The 25,966-nt window shown below is 47.7% G+C and overlaps 1 protein-coding gene across 2 annotated transcripts in view; it reads right to left on the bottom strand.

Annotated features, from left to right (window-relative positions):
* Positions 1–12,960, bottom strand: part of Usp10 (ubiquitin specific peptidase 10) — a 48,144-nt gene extending 35,184 nt beyond the window's left edge. For both annotated transcript variants that reach the window (XM_021170186.1, XM_021170187.1), the window contains exon 1: positions 12,398–12,960. In XM_021170186.1, the coding sequence (XP_021025845.1) occupies positions 12,398–12,418 (21 nt within the window). In that variant the 5' untranslated portion in view covers positions 12,419–12,960. The remainder of the gene's footprint in view (positions 1–12,397) is intronic.
* Between the last annotated feature and the right edge of the window lie 13,006 nt (positions 12,961–25,966).

Genomic DNA, 25,966 nt, shown 5'->3' with positions numbered 1-25,966 from the left:
CCATCCCAACAACACAGCCACCTCTAACTCCATCCCAACAACACAGCCACCTCTAACTCCATCCCAACAACACAGCCACCTCTAACTCCATCCCAGGGGATTGGATGCTCTCTTCTGAAGGGGTGGGTGTGTGTGCGTGCGTGTGTGCGTGTGTGTGTGTGTGTGTGTGTGTGTGTGTGTGTGTGTTTGTTTTATTTTGTTTTGTTTTTGTAGAAAAATGTAACCTGAAGCCTCGGGAAGTCTCTAGAGGGTCTCTTAGGCTTGCTTGCAGCATATAGGCCAGGCCTGTAACAACTCCCATCAGTGGCTGGGGTGGAGTCCAGCCCTCATCCCAGCTTTGAGACACACTGAGCTGACTGATTCTGACTTGCTTGGGTTGAATCTCTGACTGGGGGTAATCCCAGGGTCTGAGAGAAACCTGTGCTACTCCACTGTCAGCCCTGACGGAGAGAGGGGATTGAGAAAAACTAAGCGGAAACAGGAAGGTCAGAACTACTCCTCTGTGTAGTTATCTGGACCATTTACTCATGGATAGATGGACCAACGGAGAGAATCTCTGAGCCCTCTTGATCATTAGCAACGGTAGATGGCTTTTTAAAAGCCAGGTATACTGGCTCATGTCCTTTACCCCAGCAAGTAGAAGGGTAAAGCCAATGGTCTGCCAAGTTTCAGGCCAGCTTGAGCTATCTGAGTTTGAGGCCAGCCTGGACCAACCAACGTTGTGAGAGTCTGTCATTAATTAATCAATTACAAACAATGCCAGGTGTGGTGTCTTACATCTTTAATCCTCTTTGAGCTAACCCAGACTAGCTACATAGAAAGTTACAGGATCATCAGAACTATGTGGAGGCCTTGTCTATGACAACAGCAGCAATGGGGCTGAAGAGCTGGCTTGGCAATCGGATGCAGCATACTCTCCTGGCCTTCACAAGCACAAGGCATGCATTCAGTGCACACGCACATAGACAGGCTATGGTTGTTTGAAAGAGAATGACTCCCCATAGACTCATATATTTGACTCCTTGGTTTCAATGGGTAGAACTGTTTGAGAAGAATTAGGAGATGTGGCCTTAAGAAGAGTCCTAAGGCTTCAGGGACAGTTGTGGCTTCAGCCAGGCCAGCAGGGGAACTGGCATGCTCACTAATGCACTTGTGCTTGCTGGCTCTACAGGGGTGCTGTCTTTCCCTCAGCCCTCAGGACTGCACTTGTCAGGAACTACAGGGGAATATGATACAGAAACTTCAACAGGACATGCTGCCGCTTATCACCTGGCCTGAAGAAACATTTTTGGTTTTGAGAAATATTATTTCATTACAATTCTTATCAGAAGAGCATCTTAAAAATAGAACTAGAGAGTGAGTTCCAGGATAGCCAGGGCTACACAGAGAAACCATCTCGAAACCCCCCCCCCCAAAAAGAAAAATCAGGTCTCAGGTCGCCCAGCAAGTCTGCAGGTAGTGGTGGCACACACCTTTAATCCCAGCACTCAGAAGGCAGAGGCAGATTTCTGAGTTCAAGGCCAGCCTGGTCTACAGAGTGAGTTCCAAGACAGCCAGGGCTACACAGAGAAACCCTGTCTCGAAAAACAAAACAAAACAAAACAAAAAAACTAGAACTAGGAGTAAGTAGTAGTGCACATCTTTAATCCCAGCAGAGGCTCGCTGTGCCTCGTTCATACACAGTTCTGGTACAGCCAAGACTACAGAGAAACCCTCTCTCAAAAAAGAAAAAGGAAGGAAGGAGGGAGGGAGGGAAGGAAGGGGAAGGGGAGGGAGAAGGGGAAGGGGAGGAATTGAATTAAGGGGCAGGCATGGTGGTGGCACAATTGGGAGGTGAGATGGGACTTGGAGTTGGAGATAAGCCTGAACTATGACCTATGTAGACAGAATCCTGGGGCTGAGGATGTAGCCCAGTAGAGTGCTTGCATAACATGCAGGAAGGAAGCCCTGGGCTCCATCCTTAGCACCACTGCCCACACAACCTTAATCCCAGTACTATACTACTTAATTCCAGTACTATACTACTTAATTCCAGTGGAGGAGGATCAAAAGCTCTAGGTCACTCTCAGGTACAGTTCAGAGCCACCTGGGCTACAAGAATCCCCACCTCAAACAAAACAAAACCAAGCAAAACAAACCTCGAACAGCAACAGCAGAAGAACTGAGAAAATGTGTACACACATAGTGGACAACAATCCTCTAGCCACAGGAGGAATGAAGCTACGTCATTTGCAGGGAGGTGGGCCCTGCTGGAGATCACATAAAGCAGTCTCAGGACGACAAAAGCCACTGCTCTCCTCATTCACCCATGGACCCTTTCATTACAAACACACATGAGGACATGAAGGCAGAGGGGACACTAAAACGCAAGATGGGGAGGAAACAGGGACAAAGATGGTATTGTCCTCTTGCAAGAAAATGGCAGTATACTAAATATATAGGATTTAATGGGGGCTTGAGAGATGGCTCAAAATTCAAGATGACTGCTTTTCCAGAGGTCCTGAGTTCAATTCCCAGAAATCACATGGTGGCTCACAACCATCCATAATGGGATCCTCTGCACTCTTCTAGTGTGTGTCTGAAGACAGCTGCAGTGCACTCACAAAAAATAAATCTTTTTTAGAAAAAGAAAATGGCAGTATAATAAAAATATGATTTAATGGGGGCCGGAGAGATGGCTCAGCGGTTAAGAGCATTGACTGCTCTTCCAGAGGTCCTGAGTTCAATCAACCACATGGTGGCTCACAACTAACTATAATGGTATCTGATGCTCTATTCTGTCATGCAGACATACATGCAAAGTAGCTCTTGCTTTTGCACAGGACCTGGGTTCAACTTCTACTGCCCACGTGGCAGCTCACGACTTCTTATAATTTCGGTTCCAGGGACTCTGAAAACCTCCATGGGCACGAGGCTCATGTATACATATGGGCAAAAACATCCACACACATAAAAATGCATCTAAAGAAAATCTTCAAAGCACATTCCCGAACCCTAATCAGCCCTTCAAGGCAGTAAGCAGCCCACACATCTACCATGTTCCCTTCACTTACACACACTATCCACTGGGAAGGCCATGAGCTTAGCCCTGGATTCAAACTAAGCATCCAGCCAGATCTGGCGAGAATCGTTTTTAAGATTCTAAATGGCTCTGTGATTAGCAGGCACAGAGACTGGGGACATAAACCCATAATAGGCTGCAGCAGCAGGAGTCACTCAGAAGTAAAGAGGAAGCAGAAGCATCAGCCTGTGAAAACCCAGAGACATCCTGAGGAGGCGCATCCAAGACCAGGAGCCACCCAGGCTCGACCACTCCCACTCAAAGCTGTGTACAACTCCAGGGAATTCCAGGCCAGCGGTTTCAAATTCAAGCCGTCGTGCTCAGTTAACAGTGTGAGTCTGAGGTCCTAACTCCAGAGGGACCTGAAGCGGCCACTAGCCACTGCTCTGGGGGACACCTATGGCTATAACAAATGAACTGCAACAAGATAAGGGGAAGAAAACAAAAGCTGGTTATGTTTGCTGAAGGATATTAGTCACACATAGTGACCCATAAATAAAACAGATACCACACTGAAGAGCTAACATACAGACCTTCACAGGGCGAGACTGCAGGCTCCTCGGGGCCAGTCCCACCCACTGCACCTAGTAGACACTACCACCGAGAACAAGCCTGCGTTCTTGTTGGCGTTCACACCCACACAAACTGGAGGCATTAAAGACACTGTGTCGGGCCAGTTGTGGTGGCGCACTTGGGAGGCAGGTGGATTTCTAAGTTCGAGGCCAGCCTGGTCTACACAGAGAAACCCTGTCTCTAAAAACCAAAAAAAAAAGGCACTGTGTCAGGGCATGGGGTACTCGTCTAATCCTAGCACATGAGGCAGAAGCAGGTGCCATCTGTGGGTTTCTGTCCAGGAACTTTGACTCTGTAGACCAGGCTGGGCTGGAACTCAGATCCACCCGCCTCTGCCCAGAGTGTGCTAGGACTGAAATCTCGCACTTGCTCTATGTGACTTTGCATCTCTGTGAGTTTGAGGCCAGCCTGGTCTACACAGTGAGTTCTAGGACAGCCAGAGCTGCAGAGGGGAGGGGAGGGGAGGGGAGACGAAGGAACTGATACAGAAGACCTCGGTTTGCATTTTATTAGGGTGTGAAGCAAATGTGCCAGTCTGGAAAGGCAAGAGTTAGAGGGTTATCTGGCCACTGCAGAACATTGATGAGAAGAAAGATAACTCTGGAGAGGACAGAAGAAACACTTCAGGTTAAGGGGCTGTAGAGATGGAGCAGCAGTTAAGTGCAATGGTTGCTTTTCCAGAGTACCAGGGTTCAAGTCCCAGGACCCACAAGGTGGCTCACAACCACCTTTAACTCAGTTCCATGGTATCACCTCTTCTGGCCTCTACTAGCACGGTATGTGTGTGATACACAGCACAGACATACAGGCAAGCAAAACAACCACACATAAAAAGGAAAAATGTTTTAAAAGAAAAAAGAAACATTTCAGGCTAATTGGCAGATTCTTTTCTAGCCACTCAGGCAGATGACCTACCACTCTCTCCAAACCATGGAGGGTTTGTCCTTTAGGGCCCTATAGAAGAGGAAACAAGAACTTAACTTGAGAATTGTCTCTTTTATAGTATAAAGCCAGAGCACAGAGCTACAGTGGACTATGGAGTTGGAGAAGTGGCTTAGCTGTTAAGAGCACTGGCTACTTTTTCAGAAGAACCAGCTTCAATTCCCAGCATCCACACAGTGGTTCACAACTGTTTGAAACTCCAGGTCCAGAGGATCCAATGCCTTCTCTTTTTTCTGTGGGCACTAGGCATACATGTGGTACAAAACCCATACACATAAAAATAATAAGAGCTGGCGAGATGGCTCAGCAGATAGGAGCACTGACTGCTCTTTTGAAGGTCCTGAATTCAAATCCCAGCAACCACATGGTGGCCCACAACCATCTGTAATGAGATCTGATGCCCTCTTCTGGCGCCTCTGAAGACAGCTACAGTGTATTTATGTATGTTAACAAATAAATCTTTTAAAAAATAATAATAAAATTTACCAAATTTCAGAATATTTTCTAAACTGTTCCAAGTATGGGGTACACTATAATCCTAAAGTGTGATGCCAGGATGGGAAGGCGGGGTGGGAGGAGCCTGTCATTAAAACACACACAAGACACAGACACACACACACAGTGTGAGGCAGCTCCAGTACCTAACCCCAGTGCTTGGGCAACAAAGCATGTTCCAAACACACTGCCTTGTCCAGGTTGCCAAGTTGTCCAGAGAACCTGTCACCTGTCTCTAAATCAAACCAAAACAAAAAGGTCTAACCGAAAACATCCAGATGACAAGGTAAAGATGAAGGATCCGTGAAGAAACTCTTTATTTTCACATCTCCCACCTCCTTTGCAGGGGATGAGTGGCTCACAAGATAGCATGTCTTTGTTTTAGAAGTAAAAATCATCAGAAAGGACTGGACTGCGGGACTAATGCACAGTAACCCCGGCAGGCAGGCAGGCGGGCAGGCAGGCACGCACACATTCACGACATTCTTCATCTCAACTGGTCTCTGATTCTAGCTCTCATTTGAGGATCACTATAACATCCCTCGGTGGACATCAAGCCCTGGCCTATATCCTCTGTAAAAGCAATTCTATGAAGTAGAAAACTCAAACCAGAAGGACCTAACCCTGACTTGTCAGCCTCTTAACTTAGAGGCCTGCTGCCTCTTCTGTGGTGTGTGGGACAGTGATAACAGTATGTGACAGCTGACACAGGCCACACAGGAGGACCACAGTGCCAGCCACTGCAATGTCCCTTCAAAGTCAGGTGTGATACAGTATACCCCTTCTTGTCCAATGTTCACCTACCCAGGAAGCCTAATTTTGGTCTTAAAGAGTGACAGCCTTGGCACCCACCCAAAGGAAACCATTACTTAAAATACCAAAAGGTTATGTGGGAGATGTCTTTAACGTCTCAATTTTGCTGTAATCCTTAAATTACTCTTAAAAGAAAAAAAAGTTAGCCAGGCAGTGGTGGCACATGCACTTAGGAGGCAGAGGCAGACTTGAGTTCCAAGGCCAGCCTGGTCAACAGAGTGAGTTCCAGGACTGCCAGGGCTACAGAGAAACCCTGTCTCAGAAAAAAAAAAAAAAGAAAGAAAGAAAGAAAGAAAGAAAGAAAGAAAGAAAAAGAAAAAGAAAAAGAAAAAGAAAAAGAAAAAGAAAAAGAAAGCCAAGTGTGGTGTGGTGGGCACGCCTTTAGTCCCATCACTTGGGAGGCAAAAGGATCTCTTTGAGTTTGAGGCCAGCCTGATCTATAGAGCAAATTTCAGGACAGTCAGGAAAACCCTGTATGCAGAAGAGGGGAGGTGATAAAAAAAGTTTAGATATATCAAGATATGGGCTAGGATTGTGGCTCCAGGCACACCCTTGCTTCAGGGCAGAAAAAAAATATTTAAATTTTAGAAGGGGCATAGTAGAGTGGTTAGAGGCACTGCTGTTCTCTGGCAAAGGACCCAGGTCCCAGCACCCACAACCGTGGCTCAAAGCTGTCTCTAATTCAAGTACAGTTTTTTTGGTCCAAAAACACATGCAGACACTCATACACAAGAGGGACTGTGGGTGGGGGAAAGGATGGTAGAATGGGCAGGTATCACAAAACCTGGAATTAAGCTTCCTTTTCAAAGTGGTTTCTTACCCCACAGCTTTGATGGGTACACTGTAACAAAAAGATGTTACACCCTGGGCTTGTGGCTACAATCGATGGATCTGGGTTCTACTTCTGAAACTCACATACATACTAAGTCTCACCTCTGGAACCCACACAGAAGTGGAAGGAGCCAGGCAGTGAAGGTGCATGCCTTTAATCCCAGCGCTCCAGAGGCAGGTGAATCTTGACAAGAGCCTGCTCTCCACTGTGAGTTCCAGGACAGGACTACCAGAGCTACAGAAAAAAACCTACAGTGAAAGCGACCACTAACCCTCCAGTCCTCCAGCTCCCACCCAGGCACCCAGGCACCTCCCACACGGAGGAGATACCCTCGGTGGGTTTACTTCTGAGATAAGCTGCCTAACACAGGCAAGATGCAAGAGACAGAAAGAAAGCAATTCTAGAAAGCTTCTTGACAGCTGCTGGAATCCCAATCAATCCATAAGCTAATAATGGTCCTGAGCCTGCTCAGATGACAGTGATGGAGTCGAGGTGGACACCCTCTGTCCCAGCAAGGGCACCAGTGTGCATGTGAGAGTTCAATGCTGCAGCCACAAACGCTCATGCAAAGGTGACTCTGGCTTTCTAATGGAGTCCATTCAATGTTCTTTGGCAGCCTAGTGACAAGGTCCATGTCTTGCAAAATGTAATCCATATATTACTTCAGCCTCACTCTGTATTTCATAAGATCAATTTTGCAGGGTATACACCTCTAATCACAGCATTCAGGCGACTGAGACATGACTGCTGCCCGTTCCTGGCCAGCAACTGTGACACAGCAAGACCTCAGTCTTCCAAATTCTGTCTCTGTGAACACAGAGCTGTACCAAATATGTCCCGCCAGCCACAAGACCAACTAAGGCCTCAGGGTGCACTCGTCATCAGGCAGCTTCTCTTTGCCACAGCCTGGTCACCCACTGACACTGGCCTATAGCGTGGCCAGTGCTGCATGCTCAGTACTTTTCTGAGTCTAATTCTTGTGGAGCACTTGGATGCCAACTGCTACACACACAATGCTCTGAGCTGTGGCCTCGGAATCACACAAACCAGCATGGTGTCATACTACTGTGATCTCAGCACTGGGGAAGTAGAAGGGGGTTATTGTCATCCCTGGCTAGGGGGCAAGTCTGAAGGTAGCCTTAGCTACATTTAAAGTCATACACACACACACAATTTGGGTTGCCAGTGTTTGAGATAGGGTTTCTCTTTGTAGCCCTGGCTGCCCTGGAACTCAGAAATCCACCTGCCTCCGCTTCCTGAGTGCTAGGATTAAAAGATGGACACCTTGGGGCTGGAGAGATGGCTCAGTGGTTAAGAGCACTGACTGCTCTTCCAGAGGACCTGAGGTCAATTCCCAGCAACCACATGGTGGCTCACAACCACCTGTAAAGGGATCTGATGCTCTCTTCTGGTGTGTCTGAAGACAGCTACAGTGTACTCATACATAAAAGCTTTAAAAAAAAAATGCCGGTTGTGGTGGCGCACGCCTTTAATCCCAGCACTCGGGAATAACAGATGTGCACCACCAAGGTTAGTCCAAGGCTTACTTGTTCTTTTTCTTTCTTTCAACTCTATGAATATGTGTGTTTTGTCTGCATTATGTCTGGATATCACATGCATTCTGTGCCCAAAAATGCCATGAAAAGGTGCCAGGTATCCTGGGACTGGAGTTACAGACAAGGCTATGAGCTCCCCTTTGGGATCACACCCAGGTCCTCTGCAAGAGCAGCAGTGTTCCTTCCACAGAACCATCTCTCCAGGCCCTGGATTAACAGCTCTTAATCCAGCCTGCCCAGACAGGATGGTCACACAAGGCCTTTTGGGAGATCACTTCCAGACAGAAAAACTGCAGTCCAAGCACATGCAAGTCTTAGAAATGAATAGTGCCCTGCTGAAGTGGCACTAAAAGACAAATGACACTAATCCAACATCCCATGGCCAGCAAATTCCACTGCAGCCGTGTGTCTGCTCTGCAGCAATGGCTCCTCATGTGTGCCAGTCAACTGCAATGCACTAGCCTAACCACAAATTCAAAAGCAAGCTCTGCTAACCACTTCCCATAAACATTTACTTTGGTTAATTATCAATGACAAGTGTCTCCCAGCCCCATCTAGTGCATCCTGAAAACTTGATCCATCGCTCAGAAATGCTCACACAACTCTGATTTGCAAAACTACCATGGCTTGATGTACCTCATCCAAGAGAAGAGGACAGCTTTTCCCCACCCTTGACAATTTAGTCTGCATGAGGCTGTCACCAAATTATGGCATCTTTCTCCTTTTAATTTTCCTGTGTACACCACTATTCAAATCATGCTACCCCCACGTAACATAAATTGGGATACCTGTTCTAGTGGTAGCCCTAGAAAAGACTCCAGAATCATGTCTGTCCACTAACTGTTGGTGATGAGTTCCCAACAAGGAGAGCTGAGAGGAAGGAGGGCAAGCCCAGAGACACAATAAGTGTTCAGAGGACTCCCAGCTCCGGGACTCATAGCAGTTATAGTCTCAGCACTGACGGAAGTGTTTTGCTGTTGTTACGCACAAAAATATCTCCAAATACCCCATAGCCACTTCAAAACTGTTAGTTCAGTTGCACAAGCTGTGTAAGATTCTGATCTAGTATCAGAGTATGGTAGCTCGGGAGACTAGGAAGTGTGAGATTGCCTGCAGCCCCTACAGTTAGGTCCACAGGCTACATAATGAAACATTGTTTCAAAAATGGGAAAGTATCTTTAAGAATTACCCCAATCTAGCTATCAGTAACAAAGGCAGGTCCAAAACAGTGTAACACTCTGCCACAGTGCTAGAAACTGTATCCGGGAACTCCCGGCATGTAAAATGTGGGGATCTATGTTAAGGATAACAGAAACCAATAGCACTCTACCCAACCTGGGTACAGAATCTACACTGTGGACCCAAGGCCAGCTTTTCAAGTATAAGGAAAGCTGGTAGCTTCAAATTAATCTGCTCAGCTCACTGAGCCAGTTCTGACAGCAAGAATGCCAGATTCACTTCCACCTCAGGTGAGAGCTCCTTCTCTAAACTGGTTTAGCTGGTGGACAGGAACGCCCTAAACTCAGAGTCTTTCCAAGTTCACAGTCGCCCTCAATTCACAAAACAGGAGTCAAACAAACCCAAAACATGGACATGAAAGAGTTAACCTGTAACCTCTGAAAGTCCACTGAAAATTGACCCTTAACTGTAAACCTGTGACAGTTACTTCAACAAAGCCCGAGTGTATATTTAGGCTCCTCCCTAAAACCTGAGAGGCTGAGGCAGGAAAACTCAAGTCTAAAGCACACCAGGGCAACATTGTAACCCTGTCTCCAAAAACAAATTAAAACAAAAACCACCCACTTCGAACATCATGGAGGCTAGCCCAAGGTAACCTGCTGGTAGCTCCTGACTGAATGAACTAAGTATTCAAATGCTTAGAACAACTCAAAACAGACTCAAAACAGTGAAATCCTGTTCCTCCTCCTCCTCCTCCCCTTCCCCCTCCCTCCTTCCAGCTCCCCTTTTTCTCCGTGGAGGGGAGAGAACTGAAACGTGCTCTGTACTTAGGGATGACCTTGGATTGCTGATCCTGCCTCCACCTCCCCCGTGCAGGGGTTACAGGTGTGCTCCACCTTACACAGCTAATCCACTCGTCTTTTCAAAATAAAACAGGACTAAAACTACTACCACCTCTTCTCCCTTTTACCACTAGCTGACCCAAGGCACTGCTAACATTTGTTTCGTTTCTCTGGTCTGGCTCCATGCAATGCCAGGGCAATGGACCCCGGGGAATTAATCACTACCACTTCCACCAACTGGATATTGTTACTGGTGCTTGAGAAAGTGAACTGTGCTTAAGCATGCTTTCTTTGCCTCAAAATCATACACACACACACACACACACACACACACACACACACAGAGAGAGAATTGACATTACAGCTCAGCTCAGAATGAGCAGTACAGACTAATTCCAAAAATAAAACAAGGTAGTCAACTAGAGGGATTTTTTGTTTGAGACAGGGTTTCTCTGTGTAGCCCTGGCTGCTCTAGAACTCACTCTGTAGACCAGGCTGGCCTCAAATTCAGAGATCTGCTTACCTCTGCCTCTGCCTCCCTAGTGCTGGGACTTCAGGTGTTTTTCAATTGAGCAAGGCTATGAAAAAGGGCTGATGGCTCCAAGGTTTAAGACAGCTGCTCTTGCCGGGAGTGGTGGCGCACGCCTTTAATCCCAGCACTAGGGAGGCAGAGGCAGGCGGATTTCTGAGTTCGAGGCCAGCCTGGTCTACAAAGTGAGTTCCAGGACAGCCAGGGCTATACAGAGAAACTCTGTCTCGAAAAACCAAAAAAAAAAAAAGACAGCTGCTCTTGCAGAAAACTGGGGTTTCATTCCTACCAGGACTCAGAGGCTAAGAACCATTCTAATTCCAGTTTCAGGAGATCCAACACCCTCTTCTCGCTTCAGTGGGCACCAGAAACATACATACATGCAAGCAAAGCATTCACTCACATAAAATAAGAATAAAATAAAATAAAATAAAAATGCCTAAATAGAACCAGATGTGGTGGTGAATATTCCGAATCGCCAGGGCCTCTGGAGAGAGGCAGGCGGTTGCCTTAATCCCAAACCAACCACGGCTGCATAGTGAAGACCTGTCTAAAACTTAAAAAAAAAAAAAAAAAAAAATTTGTCAAAATATTATTCAACAAATACGAATCGTCTGCATATTGAAAAAAAAAAGCACACCAAATACAAAAGCATTTACAGATGAGGGGAAAGGTCAAACAGGCAAAGTTCAGATTTGATCTATGAAACACCACATACTTAAGAGAACGGAAGTTTCTCCTAGGATCTAACCTTTTATTAAAAACAGTTTCGAGGTTTAAATCCCATATTGCAACAGTTACTAAAATAACCTTTCAAAAGCACATGGTGGCTCGTGCCTGCAACGCACCAGGCTGACATAGGGGAAAAAAAAAAAAAAAACTTAAGTTAGAGGCGATCATGGACCAAGAGAAAGATCAAATAAAAAGACGATCGTTCTTCAAAGGTGGCCTCACCAGACCGACCTCACCTGCCTGTACATACATCCACCTACCATCCTCAAAAAGGCAATTTTACTTCTTAGTTTCCCGAGAGTCGCAGCCCGGAGAAGCGGCACCACGTGCTGACTTCTCACTCCTCCTAAGTGCATCTTAGGAGAGGGGCTGCAGGAGCAGCTCCGGGCACAGAAAACACAGCAGGCAATCCGGCCTGCGGGGCCCCGGCCCAGCCCGGGCTCGGACACCGTGCAAAAGGTGTCAGTCCCGGGCGAGCCGGAGTATGCCGCCCCAGTTTTCTATGCAACAGAATTCCCGAGGCCAGGGGCCAGGTCCCCGGCGGCGCCGGGCCAGAGCGTCGCCCGGGACTCGGCGGCTGCGGGCCGGGCACGCGGAGGCCTTCCCTGCGGCCTCGGGCGTTCTCGGGGCGGCTCGGACGCTCTCGGGGCGGCTCGGGAGCTCTCGGGGCGGTTCGGGCGGCCTCCGAAGCCGGGGAAGCGCGGCACTGAGGGGCGCGGCGCGGGCCTAGGCCGGCAGCGTGCCGGCGCCTCCCCCACCGCTCGCCCGCCGCGCACCTCGCGATCGTCGCCCCGAGGCCGTCCCGAGGCCCAGACCTCCCAGCCCGGACACGGCCCGCGCTACCTGTGGGTTATGGAGGGCCATGGCGGCCCGTCTCAATGAGGTTCGGTGCTGCTCCGGCTTCTCACGCCGCGTCTCCCGTCGCCGCCATCTTCTCGCCGCACAGACACACTCGCAGCGGCCGCCGCGCCTGCGCACTGATTGCACCGCGGGAGAGCCAGGCGGCGTTCTGCGCCTGCGCGCGACAGGTGGGCGTGCGCCCCGGGCCGGCGACCCTTCTGTCCCCAGCGCGCCGAGGGCGGCCGCTCCAGGCGAGGGCGTGAGGATGGAGCTGGCCAGGCACCCTGGGGCTGCAAGGTGGAGTCCGGGAGTGCGCTGGGTCCGCCTGAGCTCCGTCCTGGGATCTCCGGTGGAGATCCCCACGGATCCCTTACCCTATGGAGCGCGCTCTTCTGACCGTTCGTTCATTCATTCATTCCTTCACTCTTCATTCTCTTCACTAGCTTGCTTTACCTGGCATTGGGAAAAAAAATTTTTTTTTTCTTTGTAAAACATAAAAATAAACGTTGAGTGAGATGACTCAGCGGGTAACGGAGCCCTGCCTCCTGGACCCTTGAGGACCAAATGAGTTCCATTCTCTGGATCCACATGACGCCAGGGGAAAACCAACTACGGACTGTCTTCTGACATACAAAGGGGCACGCACGAAATAAACCATTTTAGAAAGAACTCGTTGATCCAGGAATTGTACTCCTGTGAGCTCAGTATATAGGCTGCAGAGGTAGGATGATCATCTATGAATTGCAGACCAGTCTACATAGCAAGTTCCAGGTCACACACAGCTACGTAAGGTAGCTCTGTCTCGGGTGGGGGTGGATAGTCATGTTGATGACTTAGCACATTCTGCAAAGGGTAGAGACTCAGTAGGTGCTAGTTATTGCACACACGCAAGTGTATACACACGGGAAAGTTCTTGACTCAGCCATATAGGCAATAATAATAATAACAAAAACAAACAAACAAAAAAAAAGCTTGCTAAACCTCCTACTCCCAGCTGTAGCCCAGGCCGGCCTCGAGTTCTGAGATCTGCCTATCTCTGCTTCCAGAGTGCTGGATTAGGGATTAAAGGTGTACGCCACCACTGCCGAGCCAGGAAAGAATTTTATGACAAGCCCGCGTGGGGCAAAGTTGGCAAGTTTATTAAGTAGAGGTGAAAGAGGGTACACGGGTAGGACTGAGTTTAGGATTTAGAGACAAGAAGGAAAAGGATAATGTACAAGTGTGGGCACAGCTGCTCCGGAGTTTCCCTCAGGTGTCTTGGTTTTGTTTTTCTTTGCTGTGAAAAATGTAGCAAAAATTAGCCTCAAACTTTCTTTCTTTCTTTTTTTTTTTTTTTTTTTTTTTTTTTTTTTTGAGACAGGGTTTCTGTGTAGCCCTGGCTGTCCTGGAACTCACTTTGTAGACCAGGCTGGTCTCAAACTCAAAAATCCGCCTGCCTCTGCCTCCCAAGTGCTGGGAGTGTGCCACCTCCCAAGTGTGCCACCATGAGCATTGGCTTCAAACTTTCTAGCAGCCAAGGATGAACTGAAACTCCTGAATCTCCCACCTCTACTACAGGGCCCCTAGTACAGGGCTACGATTCATACTATGAACTCTGGCTCCACAAAACAAAACAAAAAGCAAAGCAAAACTCTACGAGTTGGTTCAATGGTTTCTTTCTCCTGAGAATTTTCTTTTGGCCCTCTTGGTTGCACACACCTTTAATCTCAGATGGCTGAAACAGAGGCAGGCAGGTCTCAAAATCCAGACCAAAGCCAGGTGTGGTGGTGCACGCCTTTAATTCCAGCACTCGGGAGGCAGAGGCAGGCGGGTTTCTGAGTTCGAGGCCAAGATGGTCTACAGTTAGTTCCAGGACAGCCAGGGCTACACAGAGAAACCCTGTCTCAAAACAAACAAACAAACAAACAAACAAACAAAAAAAGGCTCAGATAGCAAGACTCTAAGACTTTTTGTTTCAGAAAATGATAATTTCCTTTGGTAAATGAAACCAAGTCAGGTGGTTTTATCAAGTTGGTTGTTCAGGTCAAGATATTGGGCCATGTGCAGTGGCACACACCTTTAATTTTAGCACTCCAGCGATAGAGGCAGGTGGATATCTTTGAGGCCAGCCTGGTCTACAGAACAAGTTCCAAGACAGCCAGGGTTACACAGAGAAACCCCATCTCAGAAAAAAACAAGAGAAAGAGGGGTCGGGAATGGGGGTGCTACCAGGGTTAGGCTCAGGGTCACAAACGTCCTGGCTCCAAGTAGGAATGCTTTATTGCATTTAGCATCATCGGTGGTGGTGTCCTGAGGAAAACCACCTTTACCCCTACAGGTAACCTTGGCTTTATCAGTCTCAGTTTCGTAACTCCCAGCCAACAGGAAACGCAGACTAGATCCCCAGGAGTCAGGCTGCCCACACCCATACTGTAACCTTAACTATCCCCTTCCCCCTGCCTCACAATGGACCCACACCATGCTTAGCAGCCTGCCTGGAGGTTCAAGCCATGTCCTCGTGATGGTTGTGTTAACTCAGACAGGCTCCCTAAGCTTTCTGTGCCTCTTTCACATCAGATGTGATTAACCCCTTTGTAAAGACGTGAACACAGCCGAGTCCCAAAATAGCTGGAGATGCGACTTAGACAATGAAACCCTTGCAGATGGGATGGTGCTGAGGAATGCAAACAGGGTCATTCCAAGTGGGTCCCATGGTGTCACAAGGGTTTCTATAAGGGGATATAGGCAAGGACAGGAGAGACAGCAGACAGGTGGGGGAGAACGGGACTGGAGTTCCCTTGGTAGAGCAATTGCCCAGTTTCTATAAAAGCACCACCTACACTAGGCATGGTGGTAGCCCAGCTTGAGATCCCAATACTCCAGAGGTAGAGGCAGGAGGACCAGGAGTTCAGGGTTATACTGATTCACAAATTGAGCTAGAGGCCAGCCTGGGCTACATGAGGCCCTGTCTGGGAGACATAGATAAAGGTCAGAAGTGGAAGGCCTACAAGCTGGCCTCTAAAAGCTAGTTAGGCCACAAACCATGTGGAAGGCCCAAAGCTCTGCCTAAACCTTGAGTTGAACCCTGTCCATCTTCTAACCTGAAGAACTGTAAAGGAAATAATTTGTGGTTTCTTTTTTTTTTTTTAAGCCAATAAATTAAGTGCAATCCACTTCAGCCATGATAAAGTAACTGGGAGTAATATGCCTACCCAGCAGATAATAGACATTCCAGTGGGGTGTGGCCTCCAGTGTTTTGTTTTTTTTTTTTGTTTGTTTGTTTGTTTTGTTTTTGCAAGACAGGGTTTCTCTGTGTAGCTCTGGCTGTCCTGGAACTCACTCTGTAGACCAGGCTGGCCTCAAACTCAGAGATTCTCCTGCCTCTGCTTCCCAAGTGCCGGGATTAAAGGTGTGCACCACCATGCCCAGCTGTTTTTTTTTTAACCCCACCCCAAAGAGACTTCCTGAAATCCCCTTGATCTAAGTCCCCCCACCCCCTTAGCAGATGTTTTCCAGAGGGCCATGAGAAACCACACTTCCTATTAAGACCGTGGATATATATGTAGCCTGGTACATCGTAGTTAATTCTATGCTCAAGGGGACAGAGCAATTCTCCAGACCTGTCCTACCTGAGGAAATCATTTTTGGAACTCTGATCACATGTAGGTGTGAAAATTATCACAGTTCTCAGAATCCTTGGGCAGGAAGGTAACATTTCCCCAGGAGGGGCCTGATAACTTTAACATTTATTGACAATGATAAAATCCAAGTTTTCAAACAAAAATGACAGTCATGGAAAATGGTTGTATCCCAGGTGGGTTGGGCAGCTTCCCAGTCACTGAAGACTCTCTAGCCACAGTGGCAATAGACATGATTGTGACAAAATGAAAAACAGGGAAGAATGGAAAGTCTGACCATTTGGGAGGCACCAACAAGACCAGTGCAGGAGTGTGCTCTCTAAGTGATGGATGCACAAGGCATTGTGGGTTGGTGAGAGGGCTCAGCAGCAAGGGTGCTCGCTGCCAAGACTGTTGACCAGAGTTCCATGGCAAAGCTTGGAGAAGTGCATCAGTGGCTAAAGGCACTGACTCTGTGAGTTCAAGGCAACCCTGCTCTACAGATCAAGCTCCAGGACAGCCAGGGCTATATGAAGAAACCCTGTCTTGGAAAATGAAGGAAGGACAGAAGGGACAGGTTGACCAGTTGTCCTCTGATCTCCATGCTCATGCTGAGGCATGAGTATATAATACTTCATAAATATTAAATAAATGTATGTATTGTTTTTTAAATCATGTATGTAGTGTGGACCTGGTCACATGGGCCTTTAATCCCAGTATTAATGAGGCAGAAGGAGGTCTGTGAGTTCTAGGCCATTGAAGAGTTACATAGTGAGGTCTTATTTCAAAACACCAACAACCACAACAAATAAATAAATAAATAAATAAATAAATAAATAAATAATAGCTGTACATGGCACACACCTGGAATCCTAGCACTTAGGAGACTGAGGCAGGAGAATCAGTAGGCACTCAAAACCGGCTTAGTTACATACTGAGTTTGAGGCCAGCCTGGAATCGAGACTTTGCCTCCAAAAACAAACAAACAAACAAAGGCAAAGCCTCCAAAGTAAATTATTATCACAAGCCGGGTGATGGTGGCACACACCTTTAATTCCAGCACTCCGGAGGCAGAAGCAGGCAAGACTGTGAGTTTGAGGCTAGCATGGGCTACTAGGGAGTCCCAGGCCAGCCAGAGTTACCGAGAAACCCCGGCCTGGAAAAAATCAAACAAACAAACAAACAAACTGATAAATTTTGTCCCCGCTACTGAAATGATCCAATTCAAGCTAGGTTAGATTATATTAAATGCGGTGCATTGGAAAGCTTCCCCCAAGCCAAGTTTATTGAACCTAAGGACTGAGATCTGGAAAGTCGTTACGGGGGTTGGGGGAAGAGGGAAGAGGGAAGAGGGCAGGGCTCATGTGTAGAGAGAAGAGAGAGGGGGAGACCAAAATGTCTGGATTTATTAGGGAAGAGCCTCTGGGAGAAGGGCAGCCCAGTCCCTGGGCTGCAAAGTTCAGGGTTGGGAGCAGATTAGGCCAGGTAGGGATTGAGGGATGCTTCCAGAACCTGGAGACCAGATCTGCTTTTGAGATGTAAAATATGCACCCAGGCCCCCTCGTCCCAGTGTCTGAAACCAAAGGCAGAACAAATAAATAAATACATAAATATCACATTTTCTTTATTTGGGGTCACCGTGTAAATGCCCTCAGAGCCCAGAAGAGAGGAAGAACGTATTGGGGTTCCTGGGAGCTGGAGGTATACCCATGGTTATGAGCCTCCAGAGCGGGTCCTGGGAACTAAACTCAGGTCCTGTGAAAGAGCAGCAAGTGCTCTTAACTGCTGAGCCAACTCTCTAGCCCCCTCTGCCCTCAACAGTTTTCATTTGTAATACTGAAAACAGAAATGGATACACAAAGCAAAACGCATTTTAGAGCTTGTCTGTGTCCTCTATGAGCGTGTCTTTGTGTTTTTGTAGCTCCGGAGAGGAAACTCAAGCTCAAGGCCGCCAGCTATGCTAGGGTAAGCTTTTTCCTTTTTTTTTTTTTTTTTTTTTTTTCCAGTTTTTCGAGACAGGGTTTCCCTGTGTAGCCCTGGATGTCCTGGAACTCACTCTGTAGCCCAGGCTGGCCTCCAACTCAGAGATCCACCTGCCTCTGCCTCCCAAGTGCTGGGATTAAAGGCGCGCAAAGGTAAGCTTTTTCCTATCAGCTCCATCTTTAGCCTTTCGGCTCCAGTTCTGACCCTGGAAAGAGTCTTTAATCTCAACATTCCAGAAGCCGAGACAAGTGCATCTCTGTGATTTGGAGGCCAGCCTTATCTACAGAGCTGGTTCAAGGTCTCGTATCCCTAGACTGGCCTAAGGCTATATGCCTCCGGGGCTCAGCACTTACCCTACTGAGTTCTCTGCTCCCAAGGACTAGCGGTGGCAGGTGGCAGCCGCTCCTCCTCTCTGGTCCTTCCTAGTATTCTGCTCCGTCTTGCTAGGTCACACTTGCCCTGAGCCGGTACCCTGGTCTGCGTGCATTTCACATGTGAATTTCCTGCTCTTGCACAGGAGTCAAGCTCCCAGTAGCCAGCTACATAAATCTTGTATCCCAGATGTCGTCCCCTGTGTCTAGGCCAGCTCCAGTGGCATGGAATGTTCTCAGTGAACATTTGTTGAATGAGCAGATGACCTTCCAGAGCTCCCACAAAACCCCTTGAAGTGGACGCTGCTGTTTTCCACACACTCTAGGGCAGGCTCTGTGCTTCTTGGAGTATGATTCTGGAACCCCTTTGCTGGGGGGTGGGGGATGGGGGGGAGGGGGGAGGGCAGGCGGAGGCTAGCTCAGCATGTGAAAGTGCTTTCTGTCTAAGCCTGATGACCTGAATTTGGGTCCTCCAATGGCTCAGCTGTGTAATTCGAGCCCGCCTATGCCATGATAGGAAGCAAAAAAATGGGAAAGCCCCCTGGAATCCTGTTGGTCATTTATCAAAGGAGATTGCAAATGAGATTATAACAAATTCAAGAGACTAGTGAAAAATAAGTTTCCTACACAGTTCAGCAGAAAGCGACATCAGCATACAAAAGAGGTAAAAATGGCTGCACGGTATTTAAAGATTTCTCCCCCAATCTGAACCGGAAAAATGGCTCCCTGGTTAAAAGCACTGGCTGCTCTTGCAGTGGACCTGACTTCAATTCCAAGCACCCAAATGGTGACACACAATCTTCTGTAACTCCAGTCCCAGGACTGGACACCCTCTTCTGGCCTCTGTGGGCACTGACTGCATATGATACACAGACATACATGCCAACATTCATACACGATAAATAAAATCATTTTAAAAATAAAGAATGTCGATCATGATAAATTCCTGCCCTCTCCTCCCACAGGCGAGCATGTCTCTACTCCTCAAATTCTTCCTCTCATGGGTTTCAGACAGTCTTATCTAATGAATAGTTTAGGGCTTGAGGCCTTTTCTTAAGGCTCAGTCACAGAGCAGAAAACTTTTTCTTTTTAGACAAGGTGTGCTGGCTTGAATAGGTATTACCCCCACATACTCATGTATTTGAATGCTTGGCCCATAGAGAATTGTACTATTAGGAGGTTTGGCTTGTTAGAATCGGTGCAGCCTTGTTAGAGGGAGTATGTCATGATATAGATAGGCTTCACAGTCATATACGTTCAAGCTATGTCCAGTGTGGCAGACAGTCCCCTTCTGCTGTCTATGGATCGAGATCTAGAACTCTTTCCCAGCAGAGGTGGCACACGCCTTTAATCCCAGCACTTGGGAGGCAGAGGCAGGTGGATTTCTGAGTTCGAGGCCAGCCTGGTCTACAAAGTGAGTTCCAGGACAGCCAGGGCTATGCAGAGAAAACCTGTCTTGAAAAACAAAAATAAAAACAAACAAACAAACAACAGATGTGAGTTGCAGGGGTCCTGGTGTCTCTCCACAGCAATGGAAATCCTAACTAAGACAGAAGTTGGTACCAGGGATTGGGGTGTGTTGCTGTGCCCTGCCTGATAAACTTTTGTTTGGAGAAATGCGGATTTGGGAACTCTGGGTTAGGAAATCAGTGGAATGCTTTAAGCACTGCTTACTGGGCCATCCTAGTAGAAGCATGGAAGACTGTGGTGTTGAGGGTGATTTGAACTGCGGGGGCCTGGCTCAAGAGGTTTCTAAGGAGAGGCATTTTAGTGTGTTGCCTAGAGACTGTTCTTGGGATAGTATGGCGAAGAATATGGTTGCTTTTTGCCCTTGTCCCAAGAGTCTGCCTGAGCCTGAGGTAAAGAGATTTAAGTTAATTGTACTGGCAAAGACCCTCTCGAAACAGCCTAGGACTCTGTCCTGTGGTTCAGTAATTATTATTATTATTTTGGTTTTTCGAGACAGGGTTTCTCTGTGTAGCCCTGGCTGTCCTGGNACTCACTTTGTAGACCAGGCTGGCCTTGAACTCAGAAATCCGCCTGCCTCTGCCTCCCAAGTGCTGGGATTAAAGGCGTGCGCCACCACGCCCGGCTAGAGGAAAATTTTTAACCTTCCAATTCTTAGAGTTCTGAAAACCAGCCGGCACTAGGAGAGAGGAGCCTAGTGACTCTTGCTTTTCTGTAACTCTGCATCCCATACTGAAAGTGGACCGCGATAGTCTGTCTCTTACAGTAGCATGCAACATGAATTCAGTCTGTCATCATTTTGGAGACCAGAAGTACAAGATCCAGGACCATGCTCCCTGTTGAGGCTTTGGAGAACATCTGGTGCCCACTCTGCTGTTACTAACAACATAGTAATAGTTGACAGGTCTAGAGGTTGAGGTCCAGGAGAATCCTCGGTGTATCCTGAGGGCTGGTGGCACGGGAAGGGGCGGTGTGCCAACCTGGGTCTCTCTTCCTCTTCCTATAAAGCGACCAGTTTCCAGACTCACCTCCACATACCCTCGGCAGAGGAGTTGGGGATTGGCTTCCCATCCCAAGAAAACAAAGTCACATCAGATGTTAGCAACGGGAAGCCCATGACTCACTCATCTTTCTTCCAGTTTCCAGGTCATGTGCAATCCTTCCAAGGTCACAGCAGGCCTTGGTGTGTCTTATCCTGTCATCCCAACCTCCCTGCCTGCTGCCCCAGGACTTCTTCCTGTTTGGCTCTGAGTCTGTACCACCAAAGTGAACACAGAGCATTTCTGATCCAGAGTGGAGTCAAGTCTCAGGCTGCGGTCTCGTCTGCACATGAGAGTCAAGAGTCATTTGAAATGTGTGCTAGCTTTTGTTTTTCTTTGCCGAGATGGGGGTCACTTGATCCTCCTGCCTCAGCTTCCTAAAATCCTTTGTCTTTAAACACTGATTTTGAGTTCAGCTCAGTAACCTGCTGGGAGAGGTGTGAAGGGGGCAGACGAAGGTGTTACTTTGTGTCCAGTGTCTGGATGGGTGTTTCCTAGCATCTTTTTTCCCCCTGGACCTGGAGTTACAGATGCCTGTGAGCCACTATGTGGGTGCTGGAAATTCAACCCATGTCCTCTATAAGAGCAGGCAGGTCTCTTATCCATTGAGAAGCATGGTGGTCCATATCCAAACAGAAGTAGCTTAAATCAGCAGAGGCCCAGCTGTAGGTGAACAGGAGACATCAGGCCCTGCTGGCACGTGCCAGTTCACCCTTACCTAGACTAGAATCTTAGAGTAGAAAATTATTAACAGTCAGGCTTACCTAATGCAGACATGACAAGGTCATGAGCCGGGGAAGCTTCAAAATCCACAGGGTGTAAAAGGCAAAGATGAATCCACATGGGGGCTGTGTTGAGAAACCGACAAGCTTAAGTGGTGTTGGCAGATAAGACCCCACCCCTGACTACTAAGTGAAGAAGAGGGGCAGGGAGCTGCATTCGGCCATAAAACCTATTTTCTGAGGCGGATAGAGAGAGGGCTCGGGCTGGAGAGATGGCTCAGTGGTTAAGAGCACTGACTGCTCTTCTAGAGGTCCTGAGTTCAATTTCCAGCAACCCCGTGGCGGCACACAATCATTTTGTAATGAGATCTGACACCTTCTTATGGAGTGTCTGAAGACAGCTACAGTGTACTTACATATAATAAATAATTCTTGAGAGAGAGAGAGGGAGAGGGAGAGAGCTGCCCTGAGAGAGCTCAATGGTTAAGAGCACTGGATGCTCTTGCAGAGGACCCAGGTTTGGTTCCCTAAACCTTGGTGGTGACTCACAGTCATCTGTTAATTCTAGTTCCAGAGGATCTAATATCCTCTTCCGGCCTCTCTGGTGCAGGAGGTGCACTGACATACATGCAGGCAAGACACTCAAACATATCAGACAAGTACATTTATGAATAAACAAATAAATAACCTAATTAATTAATAATTATTTAATTAACAAACCACCTCTTCTCTGTCCTCAGTCAACATGTCTGCCATTTGTTTGGGTTGGCGTCAACTTCATGCCTGGAGTCCCTCGGATTTGTCATGAGTTGGGGGTCTTGGTTCCTTAGTGGGGGCTGCCTTCTATGGGTTTCAAGAGGAAGAGTCACTTACGAAGGGGTGCTGTCGGGCAGTTCTGTTTAGGTTGACAAGCGTGGATTACATAAGCTATTACTTAACTGGGCAGGTCCCTGCCTGCAATGCCCAATTATGCAGAGGCACAAGGTGGTAAATTGGGCTTTCTCCCCCCCCCCAAAAAAAAAGTTCACTCAGAGCACAAGAATGCACGTTGAAGCAGCCAGTGAGATGGCTCTGTGGGTAAAGGATGCAGCTTCCAGCTTTGATGGCCTGACTTGGTTCACCAAGACCCACATGGTAGAAGAAAAACAACTCAAGCAAGTGGTTTTTTGACCTCCACGTGTGTGTGCCATGACATGCACCCAGCCCACCCCCTCCACACACACACACACCATCATCCGTATGCATATAGAGAATAGGTTAACATGGTTTTTTGGTTTTTTTTTTTTTTTTTTTTTGGTTTTTCGAGACAGGGTTTCTCTGTGTAGCCCTGGCTGTCCTGGAACTCACTTTGTAGACCAGGCTAGACTCGAACTCAGAAACCCACCTGCCTCTGCCTCCCGAGTGCTGGGATTAAAGGCGTGCGCCACCATGCCCAGCAGAGTATTTTTTTTTTTTAGATTTATTTATTTTATGTACATGAGCACACTGTAGCTGTACAGATGGTTGTGAGCCTTCATGTGGTTGTTGGGAATTGGATTTTAAGACCTCTGCCCACTTCTGTAGGCCCAGCTCACTCCAGTCAACTCCGCTTGCTCAGTCCCTGTTGGCTCTAGCCCAAAGATTAATTATAATACATAAGTACACTGTAGCTGACTTCAGACACACCAGAAGAGGGCGTTAGATCTCATTATGGGTGGTTGTGAACCACCATGTGGTTGCTGGGATTTAAACTCAGGACCTTCGGAAGAACAATCAGTGCTCTTACCTGCTGAGCCATCTCTCCAGCCCAACATGTATTTTTTTTTTTTTTTTATGATGAGGTCTGATGTAGCTTAGGCTGGCTTTGAACTCTTGCCCCGTCTCCACGCCCTGAGTGCTGGGATAAAGTGGGGAGGGTCACCAAACCTAACACTGGGAGTCCATTTTTAACTCAGCCATTGGCAAAGTTGCTTTCTTTTTTTCTTTTTCTTTTTGGCGTGTGTTGGGGTGGAAAGGGTTTCTCTGGAACAGTAGAGCAGGCTGGCTTTGAACCCAGAGATCCACCTGCCTCTGCCTCCCCCGTGCTGGGATTAAAGGTGTGTGCCACCACTGCCTGGCATTTTTTTTTTTTTTTGTCGTTGTTTTGTTGATCCAGTCATGTCTAAAAATCCTTCCTTTCCCTACTCATAAAACACTTACTTTTTCATCAATTTTTTAAAAATTTAACATAAGATTTTCTTTTCTGCCAGACAGAGGGCTTCCAGGTAGAGGGGGTGATGAATACTCTCCATCTTCTCTAGCCAATGAAAATGGAAACATTTCTTTCCCAAAGGTAAGATGGCTTATCAGGAAAACCATGAGTTTTGGAGAAAAATAACAACAAAACAAGAATCCATGACTCAGGGACACAACCGTTTCTTTTGATCTGGATTTGTAACACAAACTGGTCTTCATCCACCCTTCTGCCTGAGTGTCCTAATGGCTCAGAGTAAACAAAGCAAACAGAACCAAACACACACACCCCCAGCCACCCCCCCCACAAGAAGAAAGAAACAAAGAAAAGACAATCCCGATCTTTCCCCAGCTAATTGTGAGAACAGGCTGGGAACAGGAATCCAAGCTTCCTGATTGTCAGGACCCAGCATGAAAAAATTGCCCAGTCAGGCACTGGCATCCTCCTGCCTCAGTTTTCCAGAGAGCTGGGATTATAGGAGTGTATCTTTACATCTTTTCTTTTTAATGATTTATTTATTATTATATGTAAGTACACTGTTGCTGACTTCAGAGGCACGAGAAGAAGGTGTCAGATCTCATTACAGCTTTACATCTTCTAAGTGAAGCGCTTTAACAGTTTTGTTTTGTCGAGACACGGTCTCTCTATGTAGTCCTGACTGTCCTGGAACTTGCTATGTAGATCAGGCTGGCCTCCAACTCAAAAGCAATCTGCAGGCCTCTCTCTCTAGAGGGCTGGGATTAAAGGAGTGCATCACGATTTTCAAAATTGGGTTTTGCTGAAGCAAAGGAGGGGTTCTGAGACTGTCCCAGTGGCTCCGTCTCGGTGGTAGAATGTCCATTGTTATTTTGGGGGGCAGGGTCTCTTGTAATCCTCAAACCCTATGCGCCTGAGTATGACCGTGAACTTCCAATCCTGCTGCCTCCAAAGCACTGGATGACAAGCATGGCGGTTCATCCTGCTCATTAATGCTAACACCACTCACTATAGGCAAGGTGCTAGGGCACTGAGAATTTCTCTCTCCTCCACTTTTGGCCAAAAATAAAACCTTGTAGGACTGCTGTTCCTTGGGTTTTGAGTAACCCTTCAGGCCAGCAGGCAACCTCACGCTCTGGTAAAAGACCCCCCACCACGCATCAAGGTGGAGATGCTGCAACCTTCCGGAGTGAGCTATCTCAAGCAGACTCTGCAGAGGCAGGAACTGGGGAGGACAGGAGGACACAGAGGTTGTGGGACAGACGTGGTGGCAGACAGGAAATGTGATCCCTGTCCTGACTCGCTGGGCTAGGGGAGTGGGGGGACCTTAGAGGAACCCCTCAACTCTTTCCCCAGCTTCATCTTTCCGTGCCCTTGGACTGACTGGGGAGGGAAAGTAGCCACAGGAGGCAATCCCAATCAAGGTCCCGTCTGCACAACCGGAGCCCTGGCTCTTCACATCCCTTCCGGGGGCGGGGAGGGCTGATACGGGTGGCTAGTGGTAGGTCCTCTGGCTTCTGTTAACTGTACCTTCAGTGTTTGTTTGTTTGTTTTTGTAACAAACAAATCCCGTGTGTGTGTGTGGGGGTGCACATCCCTGTGAAAACATGGGGAGACTAGAAGAGAGCATCCTACAAACTTCTCTAGCACCCTGACTCTTCCTTAGAGGCAATGTCTCTTCCTGAATCTGGAATTCCCATTTTCTGAGCTAGTCTGGAAGCCTGGAACTCCCGAAGCTCTTCCTATCTCTGCCTGCCTCGCTCAGAGCTGGGGTTACAGGTGGGCACGGTGCCTGGGTTGTCAGGTGTGAGCCAGGATCTAAGTGGGTGCAAGAAGAACTCAACCACTGAGCCATCTTTCCATTCCTTTGCTTTAAAAAATATATTGTTGTTATTATTATTATTTTGAGACAGGATATCTATATATAGCCCTGGCTGCCCTGAAACTTTCTATGTAGACAAGGCGCTGGCCTCAAGTTCACAGAGATCTTACTGCCTCTGCCTCCAGAGTGGAGTGTTAGAATCAAGGGCAGGGGACTGAGGGAGCTGGAGAGTGGCTTAGGGCTTAAGAGCATGTTCTGCTCTTCCAGAGCACCTAGGTGTGACTCCCAGCACCCACATTAGGAGAACACAACTGTCTGTAACTCCAGTGCCAGGAGACCTGACACACACACACCCCCTTCTAGCTTCTTTTTTTTTTTTTTTT

The sequence above is a fragment of the Mus caroli genome, chromosome 8 (assembly GCF_900094665.2).
Source record: "Mus caroli chromosome 8, CAROLI_EIJ_v1.1, whole genome shotgun sequence".
NCBI classification, from domain to species: Eukaryota; Metazoa; Chordata; class Mammalia; order Rodentia; family Muridae; genus Mus; species Mus caroli.
Note: the sequence above shows the minus strand (reverse complement) of the source record. Positions and strands in the feature narration are given on the sequence as shown.